Source organism: Oreochromis aureus, linkage group 1 (assembly GCF_013358895.1).
Source record: "Oreochromis aureus strain Israel breed Guangdong linkage group 1, ZZ_aureus, whole genome shotgun sequence".
NCBI classification, from domain to species: Eukaryota; Metazoa; Chordata; class Actinopteri; order Cichliformes; family Cichlidae; genus Oreochromis; species Oreochromis aureus.
In genome coordinates this window covers 13839012-13862474 of record NC_052942.1, presented here as the reverse complement: position 1 = coordinate 13862474, position 23463 = coordinate 13839012, and the positions used below count along the sequence as shown (strand labels likewise).

The window sequence follows — 23463 nt, the reverse complement described above, 5'->3', positions numbered from 1 at the left end:
CTGCACACCTTCTCTATATCCACCCTTCCTAAGTTTTTCCCTTGCAGATGGTGTTCATTACATACACCTTACATGCTTTTATGTGTGTAATTTGCATATGTTTGTGAGGTTTGCGCGTGTGTGTGTGTGTGTGTTTCTTTGCACGTGTTATGGGTCTTAATATCTGGGTGGGGCCTTCCCTAATGGCATGTCAGCAGATTTCTCCATCCTCCCAGGACTAACAAGTTGAACTCAAACACACACAGACATACACACTTGGTTATGTACCTCATAATATTTGCATTGGGATAACACAACTGGTGTGTGGGGGGCAGTGAGATGTTAAGAAAGCCCCTCAGCTGATTGACCGACTTCCCTGTTGAGCTCTGGCTGCTGACTCGTTGACCGTGTAACTCACGTGTAGCACCATTTCAGGCCAGTCTTTCCCCACCGTCTCAATGGTGTCATACTGAAAGCTCGACTTTATTGCTCCACAGCTAAATGACTCTACAGCCGGAGCACGGAGCCCTGCATGCAATCACCAATTCCACATTCCAACCTTAATCATATTTGCAACGAACAAAGAACACGTTCATGTACCAGACTGCATTTCCACTGCAGTCAGCTGTGCCTGGTGGTGGGACGACTGGTCAGCAGATCACCAGCCAGTTTAGCACACACGGCTCAATATGTTCATGCTGAGCCATGACAACATCATGATAACGCTACAGCCGTGAAAACCTCGAACTCCTGAGTTTAGTGACTTCTGGTCACATGACGTGTGTGGGAAGCTTGTGTTCTTGCTAATGTGATAAGATAGAGCCATAATGGGACGCAGTTCTGTAAACTGCATTAAGAAAACCCTGTGGGGTGTATGTACACATGTACTTTATGCATCTGTTTGTATTTATGTGAGAGCACAATGTCTTTCTCTTGGGAGGTAATGGATTATAGCCAACGAAATTCCAGGGAAAGTAGCTTAACCAAAAATGCCACTGAATGCATCAGCCAACTTTCTCTGCTTCACTTAATTATGACCTAATCTCTATAAATATACATTCAGTGGCCACTTCATTAGGTGCACCTTGCTAGTATTGGACTGGAGCCTCGTTTGCCTTCATAACTACCTGGATGTTTAGTGCAACGTTTTAAACAATGCTCAATTGGCATTAAGCTAGGAAACATTTTTCCAATCTTCTTATGGGCCAATTTTGGTGAGCTTGAGTGTGAAACCTCAGTTTCCTGTTCTTAGCTGACATGCTTAGTACCTGGTGTGGCCGTCTGCTACTGTAGTCCATTTGCTTTAAGGTTCAACATGTTGTGCATTCAAAAATGCTCTTCTGCATACCCATTTTGTTGCCTTCCTGTCAGCTCAAAGCAGTCTGGCCATTCTCCTCTGACCTCTGATATCAACAAGACATTTTACCCAGAGAACTGCCACTCACTGGACATTTTTTTCTTTTTTGGACCATTCTCTGTAACCATCTAGAGATGGTTTTGCAGGAAAATCGCAGTAGATCAGTAGTTTCTGATGCATGCCACATGCAAAGCCACTTAAATCACATTTCTTCCCCATTCTGATGCTCAGTTTGAACTTCAGCAGGTCATCTTGACCATGTCTACATGCTTAAATGTAGACATGGTCAAGATTGGGGCGATCGTGGCTCAAGAGTTGGGAGCCGGTTCGAGCCCCGGCTTGGACAGTCTCGGTCGTTGTGTCCTTGGGCAAGACACTTCACCCGTTGCCTACTGGTGGTGGTCAGAGGGCCCGGTGGCGCCAGTGTCCGGCAGCCTCGCCTCTGTCAGTGCACCCCAGAGTGGCTGTGGCTACAACGTAGCTTGCCATCACCAGTGTGTGAATGGGTGGATGGATGTGTAAAGCGCTTTGGGGTCCTTAGGGACTAGTAAAGCGCTATACAAATACAGGCCATTTACCATTTACTTAAATACATCAAGTTTCTGCCATGTGATTGGCAGACTAGATAGCATAATTGTGCAGCTGAATAGGTGTACCAACAAAGTAGCTAGTGAGTGTATAAAAAGTTACCTGAAGAAGGTTTTGGGTCAGATATCTGCCTGGCTAGACCAGAAGCCCAGAAATACTATTTAAGGCTCTATCATCAGACGATAGCCAATCGGTTCCCAGATTGGGCCCAACAAAATACCAGAAGAATAGCCAAAAAGCAAATTTATTGATTTCTATTCATTTTCTATCCACTATTTCTCACTAAAAAGTAAATCAAATGGAGGAAAAATATCATCCCACCTTACCACACCCTTAAAAGTTGAAAATACATTTTAATTCAGTTAATTACAGTTAGCTAGCATGTAATGCTGAGCTGTTTCATTCATATCCTAAACTGACATCTTCAAAGTGTTGACCAAATTCGAAGCTAGCAATAACACACAGAAAAAGATGCATATTATCAAAGAAAAGATGTAGACATGAATATTTTTTATTTTTCCACTATTTATACTCATCACTATAAAATCATCACTTTTATTGATTTGTTCTGGCTTGCATCATCTTAGATTTCGGCTAAACATGAACTGGCAATGGCAGAAATGGATAACTCCATACAATATATTATACTATGTTAAGAACCTGACTGAAATTGGAAGGTGGTCTCTAAGTAGCTGCCTGAAATATGCATGTATACCTGTTTCATTCATTCAAAAATGTATCATCTCCTTGAAGTCTCATCACCTTACATGGTGAACAAATAGTTAAAACGAGTTATGGCCCTATTCCCTCCCAGTGCATAATTATTTTGTCAGAAATTATTATATAAGACAAAACATGTTTTTTCTTATGCTTTTTTGTGTTTCTTGAAAAATATGACTATTGACAAGTTAATTTGCTGAAAAAAGGCTTAATTTACATTCCTGCAAAATCTCACAAACACTCTGGTCAAATCTCTGCACCAAAGAGTAGAAACCCACCAGACAAGTGTTGAGCAGCCAGATAAGTTGTTATTAGATACAGGCTAATGAACATACTAAAGTAAACCAATAGGCACATCTTAATTGACAGGCCTCCCAAGCATAATTAGGATCTCGGCTGCTAATCCAAATATTAGTTTTAATAGGTCACCACTTTGACCTCTAAAGGTCGTCAGCACAAGCACAAAACACGTACACTGAAAAAATGCTCACATTTTTGTTCAAACACATTGCAGGCTGCCCTTGGTTTGCGTGTGCTTGTATACTTTGGAGACTTTGCTCACATGTGCCAGAGAGCAACCACAGGAGGTTGGGAGGTCTTCAGTTAACAAACAGCTCGCATTTAGAAAGACATTACATTCCCCAAAGCGTTGTTTCAGAGCAGATGTGGAAAATAATGGTAATTTCTGAGTTTGAGCTTAAAATGCAAATGTTCCACAACAAACCACATTCCTGGAGCTGATGGCATGACTAAGCAGGAATTGTCTTCAGTCAAAAAAGAAAACAAAAAAACACAACCACCATTCAACATCAAGTCACGTTTTTAAAGAAGCAGCACGTGTGCCTTTAAAAACTACTTCAGCAGCAGTGAGAAGTGAATGTAGAGCACAGGAACAGTTTCATGTAGAGTGAAGGAGGGAAATTCAGAGTAATGCGGTGTGGCACTCATTACCTCGCTCGCACTGAGCTCCGGTGAAGCCGTACGTGCATACACATCTGTTGGGAGCCACGCACCTTCCTCCATTAAGACAGCCATTTTCACATACCGCTGGAGAAGAGAGAGAAATCAACAATGTCACAACAGGAGGACACCGCTGCGTCGATGGGTCCAGGGTTTTGTTTTTTTAGGGTGTCGCCAAATATAACTGATGCAAAGTGAAGGAATTCAGTAACACAATGATGTCACTAGTTGTGGTTAGGTGGAGCAAGAAATGAGCATCAAAAGTTTAGGCACATACTCTTAGCTTTGAAACCATGGGGAAAAAACACCCAACCTACACACAGTGATCCTTTTCTATAGTGAACTTTAGTAAGTACAGTCATGCGAAAAAGAATATTTTCACAGGACTCTCTACAGTCCTATGAAAAACTCATAACTCATGATTTAATACCTTATAAGCTGTATGACGTTATTAGTTTCTCACATTGTTGTGTAGAATCTTTGACCCACTCTTCTTTACAGTGTTTGCTTCAGTTCATTGAGGTTTGCAGGCATCTGATTATACCTCTCTTAAGGTCCTGCAGCAATATTTTAAGGAGGCTGATGTCTAGACCAGCGGTCCCCAACCCTCGGGGGCCACTGACCGGTACCGGTCCGTGAGCCGTTTGACCACGAGAGTTGAGGCTCGGGCGTGAAATTTATGGTTTTCAGGGTTTTTATCGGTTTCCCTGGGTCTTTTCCCGTGTGTTATGAATAAATCTTCTTTTTTTTGGTACCGGTTTATTTTGTTGTATTTATCCGCGACACCTTAAAGGCCAGTCCGTGAAAATATTGTCGGACATAAACCGGTTTGTGGCGCGAAAAATGTTGGGGACCGCTGGTCTAAACTTTAACTGCAGCACCTCAATTGTTTTCTTTTTAAGCCATTTTATTGCAGATTCAATGCCGTATACTGTCAGAACAATGATGCTTTAGCTGTCAGAGAGATGGCCTCTCGTTTGACTCTAGAATACTTTGATATACAGAGTTCATGGTCAGCTTAATGGCTGCAAGGTACCCAGGTCACAACACAAGCCCAAATCATCCCCTCTCCTCTACCATGCTTCACAGTTGGTATCAAGTGTTTGGTTTTCAACAAATGTGGTGCTGTGCATTATGGCCAAACCTCTCCAATCTGGTCTCATTTGCTCAAAAGACATTATTCCAGAATTCCTTTGATTTGTTAAGATGCAAATTTTCAACCTTAATCCGTGCTGTTCTCTGTCCTTGTCATTAGCTTGCTTGTCTGTCCAGTCTTGGGAAGATTGTGGCGCTGTGTTAACACACATCTCAATGCTCAGAACAGCAATCTGCCAAAACCTCTGCTTCCACAGATGTGCTCACACTTGCTGGTGATCAGTTAATCAGGTTCATTTGATTAGCAGCACCTGGGTGCTACTTATCCTCTGATTTCCCTTGAAAGCAGTAAGGCTTTTTCACATGACTATACACCGTGTTTTAATTAGACAATAAATTCTGTTCTTGCATTCATTAGCTCTTTTTTCCACCCAAATAAGAGTTGCCAGACTTGCTCCTAGAGGGCCTTAATGTTACTGATGCTAATGTTTACTAAATAGCACTATTACAAGCTTGAGGGTAAAACAGAAACTCTAAGAAATAGAATTAATGATGATTAATGATGAACTTATTCAGAGTAATGTGTTTTATTATGAGCCTTACGTTGTCCACAGTGGTTTCCCACATAGCCCTTCTGACACAAGCACTGGTCTTCTGCACATGTTCCCCCATTCATACACCGAATGTTACAGTGCTGGACTGTGGGAAGAACAAGACAAAGATACACACACATGAACACACAGACCAGCGTTAGGGTTCAGTTCAGTGTATCCAAACACATGCTGCAGATTATATTTACGACATCAACAAAACTGACACTGAACCATGTTTCTTAAACGTTATGCTTCTAGATATTTCCTAAAAAATTTATGGTGTGTAAACAGATGAGCACACCAGGTTGAAGTGCGGTGAGCTGCAAGGGAGCGACATAGAGAAGATGTTGATGGTGGACATCTTCCAAAGCACACACACTCCCAGTCTACACTTACACACACTCGTTCACAAAACCCACAGGACCGGCCGCTAATATCAAGGATGTGATTGCAACATATATCAGTTGCTTCAGTCTTAGGCAGTTATAAGGGATGCGTTCAGGTTCTTTGCCCTGCTATCTCATATGCTAGTACACGTAAGCTGGTGCCCATTACTCATGATAAGGAGAGAAAAACAACTGAGATTTTTTTTAAGTGCCAAAAAATCAATTGGATTGCAATTTCTGTAATAAAAGAAAATTTATATAAGACGGCATATTTTCTGTCATCCATCAGCCATCACGACTTGTCATGTGGTGAAATGTTTTTCTTCAGATAACAGCCACTTTTTAAAAAAAATATGCAAAGATAGGGGTGTAGTCAGAGCTATAATTTTAGAAAAAAAACTATACTCCTATTTGCATAAATCATAATTATCTTTGTCTATTGCCCCTCCCCCCCATCCAGCCACCCACACTGTATATTACAAAACTAATGACACTTCAATGGAGCTGATTCAGAAGAAAGTACATGAAAATGGAGGTGAATGAATGACCTGACTTGGATCCACAGGATGGTGCGATCTGACCATTGGGGCAGGTGCACATGTTGGGTCTGGAGCAGAAACCATCTCCACATGAACTCCGGCAGATGGCTGCAAATGAGAAAGTGATACTCGGTCAAAGAAAATACAAGGCCAACTAACAACGCAACGCTCACGTCACGGCGCCAGGACTTGTCTTTATTATGCGTGAGAGAAATTCTGATGTTGTGCGTCTGCTGCTTGTCAGCCTGTCCGCTGCCAGTTTTGAATTTCAGGTTAGAATTTCAGTTGTTGCAGCTAAAGCGCTGATCTTAACCTCATGCTAAACTCTCTTCTATAATATTTCAAAAACAGACCACAGTCCAAAGAAGGCCAAATCTTTCTTTTTGCCCCTGATCATGGTTTACTTATAGAAGCTGACTTGGCAACGTCGCTGAGCTATTTTCTTCTGTGAGTTTTGTTACCATAAATGTTGTGTGTTTTCAGTTGGGGTCGTCTGTGTTGCTCTGTTGTTCTCTTTCCCACAGACTTTTGTTGCCATGGTCCACTTCCCCCCCAGCTCCCATCAGGTAGAGTCCAGCCACTGAACCCTACTCCATGAACCCCACTGCTAAACAATGTCATTAGAGCTGCGACCGGCATTCAGCCAGCCAACCAGCCGCGCTGCAATCACACAGCTTCTCAGACTCTCTTGTCTACTAAGTGAGTGAAGGCAGGTGAAGTTTGACGGAGCAAAATGTGGAGTCAATACAATTAATGAAAAAATATACCCGAAAAAGAAACCACAGCCAGAAAATCCAGAAAAATAGACCAAATACATTTTGGATAAAATAAATAAAAACTGAAAGAAAGAAAAAGTGGCAAAAATTTATTTAAAATTGTATTGACTTAATTATTAAGTTACTGAATGAGAAGTGCAAGTAGAGAAATGGAGGTGATACTCACGAACAATGCACTGATTTCCTCCAGTCAGAGTCTTCCAACCTGGGCAGCAGTAGGCGTTGTTTCTTGAGCCGCACACATTTGGTCTGCAGACAATCAAAAAGTGATGATCCATGTCAAAAACCTCAAGTATTTTCAAGACAAGTCCTCTAATTAAGATATATATATCAAAGATTTGTCCAAGTGGGCTTGACATTTGGCACACCAAACAATAATTACTCAATATTACTCACTTGTCTACATATTATTGAAACTGATGGTCTGTTTCTTGAAGCTCTTAAAACAGGTGGCAGGAATAATGGCACAGTGCTCAAGGACACTTTAATAGAATGGTAGTTGGGATCTGTCTGTGTTGTCCAAGCACAGCATCCATATTTTGTTAAATACACAAACACTGAGACGCTCCCAAAAATACTAACAATCAGGCATAGTGATAGATCAGGCGAGCCACAAAGTAAAGATAACCTGTAATCCCAGCTGATCACCTGATCTGAAACCAAGTCCACTGCACCTGTGCACAAGGCTCAACATACTTTGTAGAAATTCACTTGGTAAAAATCACACAGAGTGGACTATTTATGCTTCTTTAGCCCAGAAACAGTAGCTGCACATCTGCAAGCTGCTTTGCAACCCACCTTCATCTTGACTTCTCACTGTCACCATGTTTCTCACTTAATACCAATTTTTTTGTCACCATGTGCCAGTAATAAGCCATGTATTACTGCAGAAGTAAATGACAATCTTTAATCACAATCTTTGGTATGTACAAAGGAACTGACTGAATCACGTTCTCACAGTCCTTGAAAAACCATACAATGTCCATTGCTTTTACTTAGAAAGTTCTTGTGTGTGCCTGTGGTTCCCAAGCTTTTTCACATGGATCTGATATTCCCTTGCACAAATGACAGAACTAATTCTTTTATTTCTTAACCTTTCAAGTATCCAATAAAGCTGTCTGGTGTTCGTGTGCAAAACAATGTAGGGAACCACTGGAATATGCTATGATGTGAGCATAGCCACTATAAGAAATTTACTGCACCTGTACACAAAAATGTTTCATCTGACATGAAAGTGAACACCTAGTCCATCCTCCCACCTACAGATGCTGAGCACATCGACATGTGTGAACTTATAATCACTTGGCATATATTGACCCAGGGATCAGTATATATATACTGTACACTGTAACTCAGACCAGATCCATGATGTGAAAAATGAACCCATTAGGATGTTGGAAACAGTGGTAAGTCTGCATGACACAGAGTGCAGCCTGTATGCACTTCCTGCACTGAACCCAGATGTTCAGATAGACTAACTTAAAGCATGTCAAATAAAAATGCCTGTGGAGAATGCTCATTGAGTTGTGTGACCTTCATCAGCTGTTTGCTGTCATCACTGGACACAGACGTTCTTTCTTTTCTGTATTGGTTTCCTCCTGTCTGTCTTTCCTTTCTGTCGCTCTCTCTCTTACTCACACACCCACACACTCACACACACACAACCTCTCCAGCAGTGACCCACTGTGTACAGCTGCAGATGTGATTTATCCACAACTGGGGTGTGGTGTTTTTGGCTAGAAAGAGGATTAGGCTGTTACTCTCGTTCTCTCTCTCCCCCTCTCTCTCTCTGCCACAGCCACACGACCAATGGCCTCCTTTGTTTGGATGTAATTTATTATTGCAGTCAGCAGGAATGTGATATTCTTGCCAGTATTTAATTACTAAACCTTTTCTCCAAACTTCCCATCACAGACAATGTCACTCATGGGTCCCAGTCTGGCTTTTTAAAAATACACAAAAACACACACACACAAGAGTTTTCTGACCACCAATTAACATGTGAGGACAGACACCTGCTCCAAGTTGAAAAGAAAAGAAAAGAAAAGAAAAGAAAAGATTTCCAAAACTGACTTTGCCGGATTATTAGAACCACATTACCCTCTGAGGACGTCCGTCCCTCCCCTCCTCTTGGCCCTACTGGCTCTGGTGTCGGTCTGCTTCGTCGCCACCTCAGTGATTTCGGTATCTGCCACCACTGCTGCGTCTTTAGCCTCGGCACAGAGCGACAGTAAAGCCACCAGAGTCACGGCCAACTGCAGCAGCCGTTCTCCACGCATAATTTCTGGCATTTCCACTCTCAAGTGTACGACTTCAGTGAAGAAAAATCACCTTATGTAGTTTCCCAGCCCCGTCAACCTCTCCTGTCTGGAGTCAAAGCTGCACAACAATAAATGCAGGAGGGGGAAAAAAAAACATTTTGAAAGGAGACAGTGGAGACTGCAAGAAATGGTGGGCAAAAAAACAAATAAAAAAAAACTCTGTTGCTGTTCTCACTGAGTTGGTGATAGGTTTGCAAAAGCATGCAATGTAAAAAATAAAAAATCATCACCAGCCAATTCCTTACCTTGTCTCCCGAATAGGAGATTCGCTTGGGACCCGACAGAGGACTGTCTGCACTTTGACTTGCAGGTAAAAACAAAACAAAACAAAAACAATCAAAAAACAAAAAAACGTGCAGGAGCAAACTGTGGAAAAGAAGAAAAGCCACTGAAAACCGTCGCTCAGGCTGCTAGGCTATAAATAGACGCAACTTTTGAAGTCTGCCCGTGCGCATCCAATTGTGCGTGGATTGTGCACAGATAAGTTAGCTGATGCATTCCAGAGGATGAGAATGGTAAAACTCACTGCGTCTCTCCTTTCCAGCTGAGGTCTTTCCTCATCCCTGCTCAGCTCAACTTTCCCCAAACTCCCCCCTTCCGTGCCCTGCTCTCGCGATACAATAAAAATCTTGAGTTTAAAAATGCGCTTTAAGCCGCGGACCTTCAGCATGCAGCGACACTACAACGACAGAGTCAGCCCAGAAAAAACCTGGAGGATGAAGACGTTTATATGTTATTGAATAATATAAATAACATAATATCTTTTTTTTTTTTCATCTTTGAAACCAGTACACCTGCTCCTCCTTTGTTTAAACGTGGTGACACAGAACAGTTCCAAACGATAATCAGACTAACCATTCTCTTCAGTAGTTATAAATATTAAAGAAATGTAATTTCTTTCGCTCATCCACTAAAAAAATAAAAAATTAAGACACTGTTATTCCTCTTTATATATGATAAGTCCGGTGGATATTTACACTGTCCATATTTGAGGAATTTTGTCCAGTCCAGTGATAGTTTTCACACGCATTGCTTCATGTCTGCAGCCACACCCAGCAAATATAGAGTCAAACTGGCTCCTCGCTCCAGTCTGCTATCCCTCTAAAACCAAGAAGAAAAAAAGGTTTTTGACACTGTATAGGCTATGTGTTCCATTGCATTGGTTTTCATCACTGTCTTTTTTCCTTCTATTATGCGCATTCTCCTTTCACACGAGTCTGAGCACAGCCCAGTCTTACATATTAATTTTGCCTTATTCGATTTTATAGCTTGAACAAAGCCTCATGAAATCACCACAGAATGTTGCCGTTGCCAGGTTGAGACAACAAATTCTCCGTGTTTTATGTAACCCTTTGTCCATTTTTCACCTCCCTCTGTAAAGACGTTGATGACAACTTGCTTCAGCTGCTCCAACAGGTGTCCCACCTTATGTGGAGTTGATTTGCATTACAGGATAGTTTATATCAGCTTCCCCAGCTATTCTTTTCTTTGACACTCGGGTTGAGGCACGCATCTCCATTAGGCCTGCTGACATCTCCAGTTGGATGTCTGCCCACCAACTCAAACTTAGTCTCAACAATGCTGTGCTGCTTTTTCTTTACTCTGGAAAGTCCTGCCCTCTGCAAGGCCTCTTCATCACTGCGTACAAGACCACGTTTGCTCCTGAGCGGACTGCCAAGAATCTGCGTCTGCCTCAAGACGACCAACTGTGAGGCAGCTCCCCGAGAGCAGGTTTGATCTTGAATAGCTTCATCCAGTCCAACTTTTTCTAATCAGTGTCTTTGAAAAGCATCTTAAAAAGCATCTGCTTTCACTGTCCAATTTGGGCTATTGCAGCTCGCTCTATACTGTGAACCTTCAAGCAGATCACCAAAATATTGCAGGCGGATCTTAAGTGTAACTTTCACTATTTTAATTCATATGGAAACTCACATTTTCCACCAGCCAGGTTTTGAAAAATGTGCTTCCACTCCACAAAGTCATAGCCCAAATTTGATTCCTTTGGCTTTGATTGCAGATATTTTATATATTTTTTTAATTCTTGACATAATAATATGTTAATAATACCCAAATGCAAATTGTTAATTATTGATATAAGACTCCTTCCTTTACAAAAGCCTAAAACAAACATATGTTTAATATTTCATGAACTGGGGCAACAAAAGGCGGGGAAACTAAGTGGTACCAAAAGAAACAGTTAATTGGCAGTAGGTCAGTAACATAACTGGGTATAAAAAAAAAATATATCTTTCTTTATATTAAAGTACATAATATCATGAAAAGATTCAGAGGATTTGGAGAAATCTCTGTGTGCACAGGACAGAACAAAAATAAATACATTCTTTTTATGTTTTCAGTAACATTTGTCTCCACAGCATGCAAATGCCTACGACTTCTCTTCTCCTTCACCTTTGCTGTAGTCCGTATGTGGTCGGTCTCTAGACAAACACATAAAAAAGGGAATAGGCAGAACAATTCATCTAAGCCACTGTTTTCAAGGTGGCGGGCCAACATGGGGACTTCCACAAACCGAGAAAACATAATTACACACTGACCGAGGTATATTTATGAGTACACATTTCTTTTCTTTTAAATAAACTCAAAAAACAGCTGACTGTACCTTTAACATTTACATTTTCTCAGTTTGAACATATGTTTCTATGTTTTACTGTGGAGAAAGTATGGGTAGATAAAATATACAAAGTTAATTAGGGATTTATGTGAAAAACAAACCAAAAACAAACTATGAGGTGCTAAAAATTACAGTTCCTTGAGTGGCCACTTGAGGCTGGCTCCAAAAGTAGTTAAATCCTCCACACTCACATGTTGTCATTTTACAGCACATGTACTAAATTGGATTATAAAATTGTATGTAATTGGATAAAAGTTCATTGAGGTGTCTGTGGCTGTTAGCTACCTGCCAGGCTTCAACTTCACTAATTTCAGTTTCTGATTTGCACTCTGCTCCTTGTCAGTGTTTATAGCATTTTATTTGTGTAGTACTTAGCACTAATTAGCAGGTATCTGTGTCTATGCATTCATACAGTCTGCTAAATGAGGTCGCTGGTGTGAGTTGACACCTTAGCAAATAAAAAAGAACTAATGGATGATGACTTCTTGGCTATCGCCAACTTTTATAAAAAGTTCAAAACTGTACATTTAACAATGTATCACTGAAGCAAAAAGTTTTTCCCCTCAGTCGTTACACATATTTGTGGGCCATCATCTTTTAAGCTTTAAATTAGTCTCTTCTATCATGTAGTCATGCCGTCACGAGTCACTTCTTCCAAAGGTAGTAACAGAACTTATTGAAGTTTTAGACAGCCATATTTTAATGGTATTCAAACATAAATAACTGGATGACCTATACCATCCCCCAACTACTCACTCAACATTTCTCCTCTCTGCTGTTTTCCCTGAGTTCTCTGAAAAAAATAAACCCATGTGAGCTTTTCTGTTCTCAAACATTATATTTGCACTTAAATATTATTTGGACCCACATTTATGTGCTCCATTATAATAGGAATAATACTGTAAGTACTGTTGAGTATGCTTGGTAAAAGTGAACGACATCTAAAGCTGAACTTAATATTGCACCAAGATAACAGACTGGTTACTGGCAAACGGGGCCGGAGTGGTTTACAGTAAAACTGCCTCTCCCTGGTTATCTTGGACCCTAAACTCTCTCGCTGAGCCTAACTGTGATTACCCTCTGCAACAGAAGTGTGACCTGGATAGAAGCTGAGATGAGGGTGAAATTCTGAGTACTAGATTTTGAATTCTAAGTATATGATTCCAAGTGGTTTGGGGGTGAGTTAAAGGGAGTCAGAGACAGCTCACTGGCTTCAACACCAAAAAACTCTTGGCATTAGCCATCACCAGGCTTCTGCTGCAGCCATCTGTCAGTTGTGGTGAGTAAAAGTAGGCCTACCTTCACTCAAGTATTGCATGCAAACTGCTTGTTTCACATTTTGAAATTCAAGAAATTCAATATGTTGCTGTTAGATAAATGAGATTAAACCACCATTGTCCGTGTATAACGCTGCAATCAGCACCAGATACAGAGGGTGAGAATGACGAGGGTATAAGACTGCAGTGACACAAAACGTAGCCTCAAAAGCTATCATACCAGTTATTCTAGCTATCTATCGCATCCAAACACAGGTGAACTAAATCACAGTAACACGGGTGGCAAAAAGAACAAAGGGAGAATGTTAGTAAACAGCAAGCCATATAAGTAAGATACATTTCACAGTAAAACAGGAAGTAACTTAAAGTGAGACAACTCCACACATCCCGGTCAGATGGTGGAGTCAAACTCAGGACCTTCCTGCTGTGAGGCAACAGTAATCCATCGCATTCAAACAACTGTGGGGATGCTGGAGCCTATCCCAGCTATCATAGGGTGAGAGGCGGGGTACACCCTGGACCATTGCAGGGCCAATGCATAAATTTCCACTGTTATACAGATATATGTATTACAAATTACTTGGTTAAACTCTTAAAGACATAAAGGCCTGGATAATCTGTACTTTTCTAGTCTGAAAACAAAACTGAAGTTTTTGGTTCTAAAAGTTTCAGAAACCTGTTTTTAATCAAATATTGCCTTGGTTTCCATTACTACCACGAGGAACCCTTTGATCATTTTTTATCACTATATATCCTTTAAAGTTTACTCACATGCACGGCTGTCTTTTTTATATTTGCAACATTGCTAAAACTGGCAACATGACATTTCAGATTGATGCTGAAATATTATATCATGCTTTTGTTACTTTGGGGCTGGACTGCAGTTCATGACTATCAGGTTCAAAAACCCTAAGTTGATCCAAAGGGGAAAAAAAGTGCTAATGTGGAATAGCGAGATCAGATAGACAGATATGCATCCAATATTAGCTTCTCTACATCGCCTTCTGAACAAATGCATAATTTAATCCTTCTCATATACAAAGTCTTGAATTATCAGCCACCTTCCTATCTTAAAGACCTTATAGTACATACTATAGCATCCTAGTAAAACTGTATTTTCAGAGTGCAGGCTTACTTTGGGTCCCTAGACTTCTCTCCCACGGACAAATTAAGCTTATTCAAGTCATGCCACTTCAGTAAATGCATTCTGAGTTACTCAAGATAATCTAAAAATGTGTTCACCAGATGAGTAAAATTCCCCAGACTTTTGCTCTGACCAGCATGTTTAAAACTCCTGGATTTCCCCCTTTGATGCTAAGAAAGTAATTTGAATATAACAATGCAGACATGTGTATAGGACAAGCACGCATGAATAGATGGGCTCGTGCTGTATTCCCAGAGTCGCAGACTGATGTCAGAGTCTACTGCAGGATTGTTTCTTCGTGTCATGGTTCCCATCACAGGGTCGCCCTCTGCTCTTCCTCAACACAGAGTGGGTGTCATTTACAGTAAGACACCACCTCCTCACCCCACCCTACTTTCCTCCTCTCCACCACCCACCTCTGTGTATCACCCCATCCTTCTTTCAGTCTCTCAGCTAATCTCCTGACTTTTAGAAACTGAGCGTGGGTTTCATTTTAGGGAATGTTTACTCCTCTGTCCTGAAATGGCTGAACCAAAAAAAGCCTGAAATAGTAAGACTGAAACGGAGATTAGATAAACACTGTAGAAGTAGAAGTGCTGCCTTATTGTTTGTGTGGAGAATTTCACAACCCCTCAATTCTTTTTTTCCCCCCTAAGAATACCAGCTTACTGTCATTTAGTAATAACACAACCTACGTTTTATATTTCACTTGTTTTGTTGTATGGGACGCAAGCCGATCTCCTCCAACAACCCAAATATCATTTCACCAGCTCATCTCCCTGCCCTTGTGTTTCACATATCCCCTGGCAGTTTTTAATAGCTTAGATTGAGATTGCTTCTCACTGTGCTGTGAGCAGCAACTGCAGCAAGACTTTCTCACACTGTATGTTGTCTTTGGCTCCGGCACGCACGGTTCATTTCCTTTTGTCTTCTGCAGCACAACTGCTGCCAATATTCATATGAAATATTTCAAGAAAATGAGCTGCAGCAGAAACGAACCCCCCACCCCAACACACACTCACACACACCCCACTAGCACCCCCCCCACACACACACCTCCCTTCTCTCTCGCTCTTTCTTTCTGCATGGGTGTGTATGCATGTAACACGTGAGTTTGGCCGCCCGGTGCTCTGTATTTGTATTTTCTATGAGGATAATGTACCGGTGGAATTCAAATGTTTGGGCTTAGTCACTTTGTCATCACAAATCGTCCCCTTCACTGCCACATAGCACACTACAGAGAGCGCACTGGTGCAGCACAAACTCAAACATAACCACAAAATAACTCGGAGGAATCCCTTTTCGTCTCCAAATGGATCATTTTCCTTATGTGTACCTAGGCACTGCGTGAACTCATTTCCCTTAAATTTTGTTTCCACGGAAGAAGAAAAATTGAATTTCTGGGCTCATGAAATGTTGTAATTGGTCTATTTCACGGTGAGGATGCCTCTTTCAAGGAAAAAGGCCCATGTGTAGGAGGAGAGGAGAAATGCGGGGATGACAGCATGAGTCATCCCTAAGTGTCCTGGGAGCTGAGTTTTAATAGCTGGTTTACGTAAACCAAATGTTTTTCAGCCATACTCGGTTGTGTGACCCTTGATTGAGAAAAAAGGACGTTACATCAGAAAAGCCCGCTACCCTAGTGTAATCAATATAAAAGAACTTGTATTAATGGAAAAGTTAAACCCCAATCAAGAAAGTTTCACGCAAGCATGCACCCTATAGACCTGTTTCAATGCACCCATTTGGGTTTGTAGTAAAGTGGAAACACAGGTGTTACTAATCACCTTAATCAATGTTCTGTCCCTAAACACAACAGACTCTTAATTAAGGTGATTAGTAACACCTGTGTTTTTCAACTATTACTTGTGAAAATGGCAACTGTGAAAAAGTGTTTCGTACCAATACAGAGTTAGCAGAGAGAAACACCTTAACATTTCTTTGGTGAATAAAAAGGAATTCTTTCCTTGTGCTGTCCTAAGTAACTAAATTAGCCGGCCACCATCTCTTCAAATCACTAAGTAACACAGTATACAGGAAATGTCTGTTGTTTAATCCATACTCTTGCTGAATTAGGGGGGAAAAGGACAAGTTGTTTTTATTGGGTGTGTGTGCTTGACTTTTCATTGACCCAGGTCAGTGGTTTCCTGGAGGCTTCACTGATTGCTTGGCAACTTGAAAGTGAGGAGCTGAAAATTGATTAAACAGACATATGAGTAAATACAAAAGTAAAAGCTAAATACAGGACTGTGCAAAATCTGATTTCTTTACATTTGCCAGACTTTTTTGTTAGTTTCCAAACTGAATCCAAATCCCATTTCTTTAGATGAACCTATGAAAATTGCCAAAGATAACACAATCATACAATAGGCATAAAATTGTATTTTTGCACCAAAATGGTGATTCCCAAAGAGCTATTAGCTTGGCAGTAACTTGGCAAATCTCAGCATGGTGTGCAGTGTGTTCTTAAAAAAAGTTGAGGAAACTGGACAAGTGGAAGACAAAAGAAGTGGCACACCCAATGAACAGTATCTGACAATGCTCTCCTTAAGAAATAGGAATAAATCAGCCAAAGACTTGACACAGGACCTGAGTGATACACCTGGAATTTAATTTGATCCAATAACTGTTCACTGAAGCCTCATCAGAAGATAAGTTACGAATGTCTCTCAAGAAGCCATTCTTAAAGAAGTAAACAGGGAGAAATTAGACAAGAACTAGAATGAAAATCAGTGGCAACAGGTTTGATAGAGTGATAGATACAAATTTTAAATATTTGTTTCAAATTATTGTCAGTATGTACAGATGAGATCAGGAGAGAGGTACAACAATGAGTGTGGATGCTCGGTCATGGTTTGGGGCTGCATTTCAGCAATTGGTGTTGGGGATCGTGAAAAAACTGAATTATAATTATGATTGCAGAAAGTTTCTGTCAAACCATGAAATACCATCTGGATCGAATTGGCAGCTGCTTTATTTTTCACCATGACAATGACCCCAAACACACTGCACTGCAGTAAAAGTATGCCTCGATAGAAAATCAGACACTACAACACTATCAGTCGTGGATTGGCTTCCCCAGAGCCCAAACCTCAATGTTATTGAAGCAGTATCAACTTGACAGAGGACAGAACAAAAGGCAGCCAGTGTCCTTGAAGAAGCCTGGAGAACTATTCCTGAAAGCTTATTGAAAGAAATGATGTGAAAAATATTGAAGAATAAAGGCGGTCATACCAAATACTAACTGTCAGGTTTGTTAGAATTGTACAAACTCTGTTCTTCCCTTATAACTTGTATTTCCATACATTTGTGCAGGTTTCAATAAATTGATGAGCTATTTGCCATTTTCCTAGCAAAATATTAAAAAATGAGGAGTTTCCTGATGACTGCTAACCGCAAGGTCCCTAGTACAATTCTGGCTCAAGGCTTTTGTTGAATGCCATATTGTTTCATGTCTGCATCACCTTTCAATGAATTTCAAATGACAAACCGCAAAGCGTGAATTTTTCCCTTGTCCTTACTTTTAGGAGAAAAGCAGTATCCAAGCTTACCACTCACAGCTCTTACAGTGCCCGTAAATGCTGCAGATAAAGAACAAATATAACCTTAGCTGCAGAGGCGCTAGTGGGCAGATTTTTATTGCCTTTAAAAATATCCTCCTCTTAACTATTCTTTTGGCTACAATGCAATGTTTTCTCAAAATGCTGAATAGCTGTATTAAATAAAGCAAACCAATGAGTTTCTAAAACTACTCAACATTAAATAATTACCTTTTGCCATTTGTATTTGCATACATTTATTTTTTAGGTTGTAGTTTGTGATGCCAGGTGTTCACATGCTGAATACTCAGAGATTTATTCAGGGTCTGCGGGGTACACTCAATAGTAGCAACCCAAGCTGTTCTAGTTTGCCTACTTATCTCCCCTCCACGTGCGATTTATGTAGAGTCGGTGTCCCCCCACACGAGTCTGACCATCTTAGGGATGGAAAACATTCCCTGTTTCCCGCTGGTGGTTCACTGCCATCTGTAAGAGACACACACTTGCAGAGAGAACCATAAACACACCACGTGCAAAAAGACACAGAGACACAAATGCACTTTACTTCAGTATTAATGTGATAACTTTATTTTAGGGCATCAAGTATGAATGCATTCTTTGTTTGCAAAAAGAAGAACAGAGAGGAGGTGAGGAGGATGCCTGAGAAGGGGATTGTTACCGCTGATGAAGGAAGAGCAGTAACAGAAAAGAAAACAAAGAGCTGAGGCTTTAAGGCTTTTTTACCTTGTTGTGGCCTTGTTTCCTTGTTTCCAAGCATAAATCTCACTACTGTGAAAAAAAACTGTAATAATTTATCACTATGCTACCAACTGCAGGAGGCTTCATTTAAGTACTATGCATTTAAAACACTGGAATAACAAACACATGGCTGAGCCTGATGGGATTGTCAAATACATGATTAAGTTGGGCACAACCTGAAAACAAGGAGCTGGGGTGGAGGTGGGTTGCAAAGCTGCTTGCATATGTAATGCAAGATAAGGTTCCATGTGAGGTTTGCTCACTGGATGTCTAGAAGAGTATCTGCTTAGTTATCAGCTGATGTGGACTAAACATTGAGAGCAGCTGATTTGCAGCTGAGCCTCCTAATGCAGTTACAAACAATAAAACTACAAGAACACATCCTAATCCAGACTTTTGGGAGATTTGTGAATTGTATTGTAAATTACATGAATTAAGTCAGCACCAATCACAAATGGATGAAAGACTGATTTCAGTTTATATAGTAAACTTTTAAGAGAAGGTCTCCCTGAAACTTTGAGACCTCGGTTCAAAATCTGTAGCAGGAGTTCTCTTAAAAAGTGGGGAAAAAGTCGTGAATTAGGGTGTACTATTAATTATGCCTTTTGAGGTCCTATAGAGACCACAGGTCCTCCGGAGCAAAGACAGAAAGTTCAGCATGATAAAGATTTACTGAAACATCCGTCCTGCTGTTTGCTCAATTCCAAGCCTCTGCTTGAAAGACAGGGGAGAAGCGTGAGCTGCTGGCCAAAGCATGAGGGAATGACAGAGGAATGGAAAGCAAAAAGAGACCAACACTGGAGAAGTCGCCTTTTGAAGTTGGCCAACAAAACAGTTTTGATTCAAGTCTCCCACATCTGTCTGCTGCCTCGTGCAAAAATCCTGGAATCCCCCACCCCCTCATCATCACCGTGTCACACACACACACACACACACACACACACACACACACACACACACACACACACACACACACACACACACACACACACACACACACACACACACACAGACGCATGCGCACAGATTCAATTCCAGTGCAGCCAAGCGGCAGATAAGCATGGCTGCTAACTGAACATGATCATGCACACCCTTGTGAGTCCACCTACACATGCACAGTTAGAGAGCACACACACATGCACAGTTGGAGCACACAGACACATGCACAGTTGGATTGCACCCACACACATGCACAGTTGGAGCAGAAGCTAATGACATGAACTGACATTGACCTAGTTTCCAATGGGGCAATGATAAAGAGAGAGTGGAAAGATGAAGATTTGAAAGAGGTTAAGAAACTCCAGGGCATTTTGTGCTCGAGGACAAAGTGTGTTGCGCATGTGTGTGTGCATATGTGTGCGATTCCACTCAGTAAGGCCTGCCAAGCTGCCATGCTAAGCCAGGGTAAAGAGCCTGTGAGCACAGGGAGGTAAAATCTCAGATTGAGGGCTGCTGAGGAGCGAGGCAGTCGCTGTGGGGGTTACGCACACACTCATCTATTCTGCACAGACCCCAGCCAACAGCAACTCGCTGTATACTCATTTAACAGAGACTCGTGGCTCTCCCTCTCTTTCTTTCACAGCACACCCTCACTGGTCCCTGACTTGTGGAAACAGGAAATAGAACCAGGCACAAAAACCCGTCGGTCTCTGTTTTTTTTTTGTGCATTTGTTTGCAAATCTCACATGACTCACGTGTCTCCACCTCTGGGCTGCCTCTGGGGGAGCATACATGTAGATTTTGGCATGGCAATAAGTGCTGCAACATGGCCCAGTCAGTGGGCCAAGTCTTGCTTTGCTTCCTTCCAGATCTGAACTCTGTGTGACTCTGATAACATTGAAACGAGGAACAATTTCATGCTCTCGTATTCTGGGCGCTTTTTATGACTTTAATTGTTCCATTAAGGCGCTTCGGGGTCTGGGAATGCTTTGTCATTTGAGCAATGTGTATGTGTGTGTGTGTGTGTGTGTGTGTGTGTGTGTGTGTGTGTGTGTGTGTGTGTGTGTGTGCAAAGTTAATGCCCTCAGGCTCATCAGCACTCAGGTTTATTTTGCAAAAGGAGTTCAAGTTCAGGCTTTTATATTAATGCTCTGGATCTGAACTAAAACGAGAGAACTTGAAGATTTTTTACAGAAAGTTTGTCATTTCCTTTTTCTGAGGAAACGTCTCGATATCGGTTCAAAGAACACGCTCACACACACATATCCACTATCAAAGGAAAGCTCAACATGTGCTTACACCATTTAAGGTAAAGTCCCTTTTGTTGGTCAAGCTGAATATTTAAATCACTCTAACAGTAAATTTTCCTGCAAGAGAAAACTCAAGGCCTCATGGGCTCATGTTGCGAGGTGGAGGGAGATCTCATGTCCAAGGGTGTCTGCATCTGTTACTGGGGGTCATGTTCTTAATTAGATGATTGAATAATGAATTACAGCTTGACACAGTGGAGATTTTGTGATGCGTACTGGACATTATTCAATTATTTTAATTATTGGGTTCGGGGGCTGTAAAAGTTATGCGGTGGACCACAACCCTGATTTTTTTTATTATTAATTATTAAACCAATTGTTTCCTGGATTAGTTTAATAACTTTTTTGGTCAGTGCAAGTGATAAATTGGTTACTTATCCGTTTTGTGACATTATATTCTTTGTCTTTAATGGTCACTTTTAAGATTTTTGTTGTTGTCTAGTCATCCACAGTGGAAATTATGTATTAAGTGGTTTCCACCAGGACTGGGTCCACTAGGGTCTTTCTGTGTGGAGTTTGCATGTTCTCCTCGTGTTTGCGTGGGCACTCCAGCTTCCTCCCAGTCCAAAGACATGCAGTTAGTGGAGTTAGGTTAATTGGAAACTGTGTGAGGTGTGAATGTGAGTCCGAATGATTGTCTGTCTCTATGTGTTAGCCCTGTGACAGACTGGCCACCTGTCCAGGGTGTACCCTGCCTCTCGCCCTAAGACAGCTGGGATAGGCTCCCACGACCCTGAAGCGAATGTATGAATGGAAGTCTGGATGGATGTCTCCGTATTACCATTTAAAACTTCCTGATCATATATCTAGTAAAATGTTGAATGTCCAGCTTTCTTTGTTTTTCTAACTGGAATATCATCGGTGTCTTTGAAGTCACTTAAAATTACTGCCTTTCACTGAAAGTGCCAAATTTCTTTTTATATCAGAGCAAAAATATGCTTTTATCCTGCTCAAGAGTCGAGGGTTATCTATAGACAAACATTTCCTTTGTTCAAATTATCAACACCAGTCTGATAAATTGACTGTCTTGTACAGTTACACTCCACAGCTTTGCAAGCTGTTCCTGGGACTGAGGGGCCAGAGGTCAAATGGTGACTTCGCAAGTTTGACAACATGTGACCCTCACCAGGCCTCACAAGTCTGAAAGAATGGCATCACACACTAGGTCATTGTTGTTTTTGGTGAGCTGTTCTGGGTGAGGTCCGTGTGACTCAGAGAGAATCCACATGGGCATGAGCGAAGCAGGAAAACCGCATTTCTTGGTTGTAAAATTATTTAATTTCACCCTTGTGACAGCATTCATATTAAAAGATGATTTTTTGTTTGTTTGTTTGGACAGAGATGCATTCAGTCCCTGCCTGTTTACTGACTGTATCAAATGACGCAGATATCATTATTACATTTACCTTCTGCATAAAGTGTTCAGGAAAACACGGGGACAACATTTCAAGTGTGTTCATTTCCTGTTCTTTACCAAGAATTGTGGGAAGTTAAATGGCATTTAGGTTCTGTGATAACATCTGAAAGAGTTATCCGAACAAAAGGCTTCGAGTGTTGCTGTTCTTTAGATACCCTATCAGTGTTTGTCGCTTTTCTGTTGGTTATTGGCAGAGCAGTTTATTTACCCATCAACTGCCAGTTGTTCCTCAGTCTCAGCCTGGCAAACAGTGCTGAAGGTGATTAGTGTGGGTGAGACCCTCCAAGTCTCTTTGAGAGGGCAGCACAGCAGAGCCCCAAACTGTCCACTGCATACTTTGAGCATACAGTCATTTTAATTTTACTACACCGAAATCTACAAGTGACAGGGTGCTAAAATCTGAGGGAGCCGCGCTGCAGTAGTTGTTATAGGCTGTTTATTACCAGCTATTTTCACAGATTTTTCAGACACATCTGTATGAATATCATTAAAACAGACACTAAGGTTTCACTCTTTGTATTTAGCTCTTGTGAATTTGCTTTATATTGCATATAAGATTAAATGGAGATACAGTTTTAGAAAACTATCCAGATCTATTTGACCAATCAGGGGAAAATGTGCTGGTATAGTATAGGATGAAGAGCTCTTGTAAAGACTAATATCGCCACCTTGTGGTGTGAAATATCCAGTGAAACATGGATGCGGTGAAACGTCCTTTTTTTTTCTTTCAGTGAAGAAGAAATAATTGCCTGATTAGATATTATATGCAAAATTTTAAATAAAATGAAAAATCATAATGACTTTTAAGAAACACACATTTGTGTAAAAATGTTGATTTCTTTATATTTTCAGGGTGGAAAGTAGGTTAATGGATTTATTGAAAGATCTGCAAATATACATGGAAATATAGTACATTAGGTAAAAACTCAGCCTAACCAGTCTTCAGGAATAGTTCTCCAGGCTTCTTGAAAGACATTCAAAGCTCTTCTCTGATATGTAATAATGTGTTAAATAAATACGCTACAGTGCTTTTGATAATGTGATTAATGGTTTGATATTCACACCCTTTGACTAGGATTTGATGTTCTGGGGCTTTCTTAAAAGTTGGGCTCAATTCTGTACAGTTTAGTCC

At 40.9% G+C, this 23463-nt stretch overlaps 1 protein-coding gene across 1 annotated transcript in view; it reads right to left on the bottom strand.

Moving 5' to 3' along the window:
* Positions 1 to 9864, bottom strand: part of fbn1 (fibrillin 1) — a 64163-nt gene extending 54299 nt beyond the window's left edge. The window contains exons 1-6 of the mRNA XM_031728834.2: positions 9560 to 9864; positions 9094 to 9372; positions 7160 to 7242; positions 6227 to 6325; positions 5303 to 5398; positions 3596 to 3691 (exon numbers count right to left, since the gene is read on the bottom strand). Of these exons, the coding sequence (XP_031584694.1) occupies positions 3596 to 3691; positions 5303 to 5398; positions 6227 to 6325; positions 7160 to 7242; positions 9094 to 9284 (565 nt within the window). The 5' untranslated portion in view covers positions 9285 to 9372; positions 9560 to 9864. The remainder of the gene's footprint in view (positions 1 to 3595; positions 3692 to 5302; positions 5399 to 6226; positions 6326 to 7159; positions 7243 to 9093; positions 9373 to 9559) is intronic.
* Positions 9865 to 23463: the final 13599 nt, after the last annotated feature.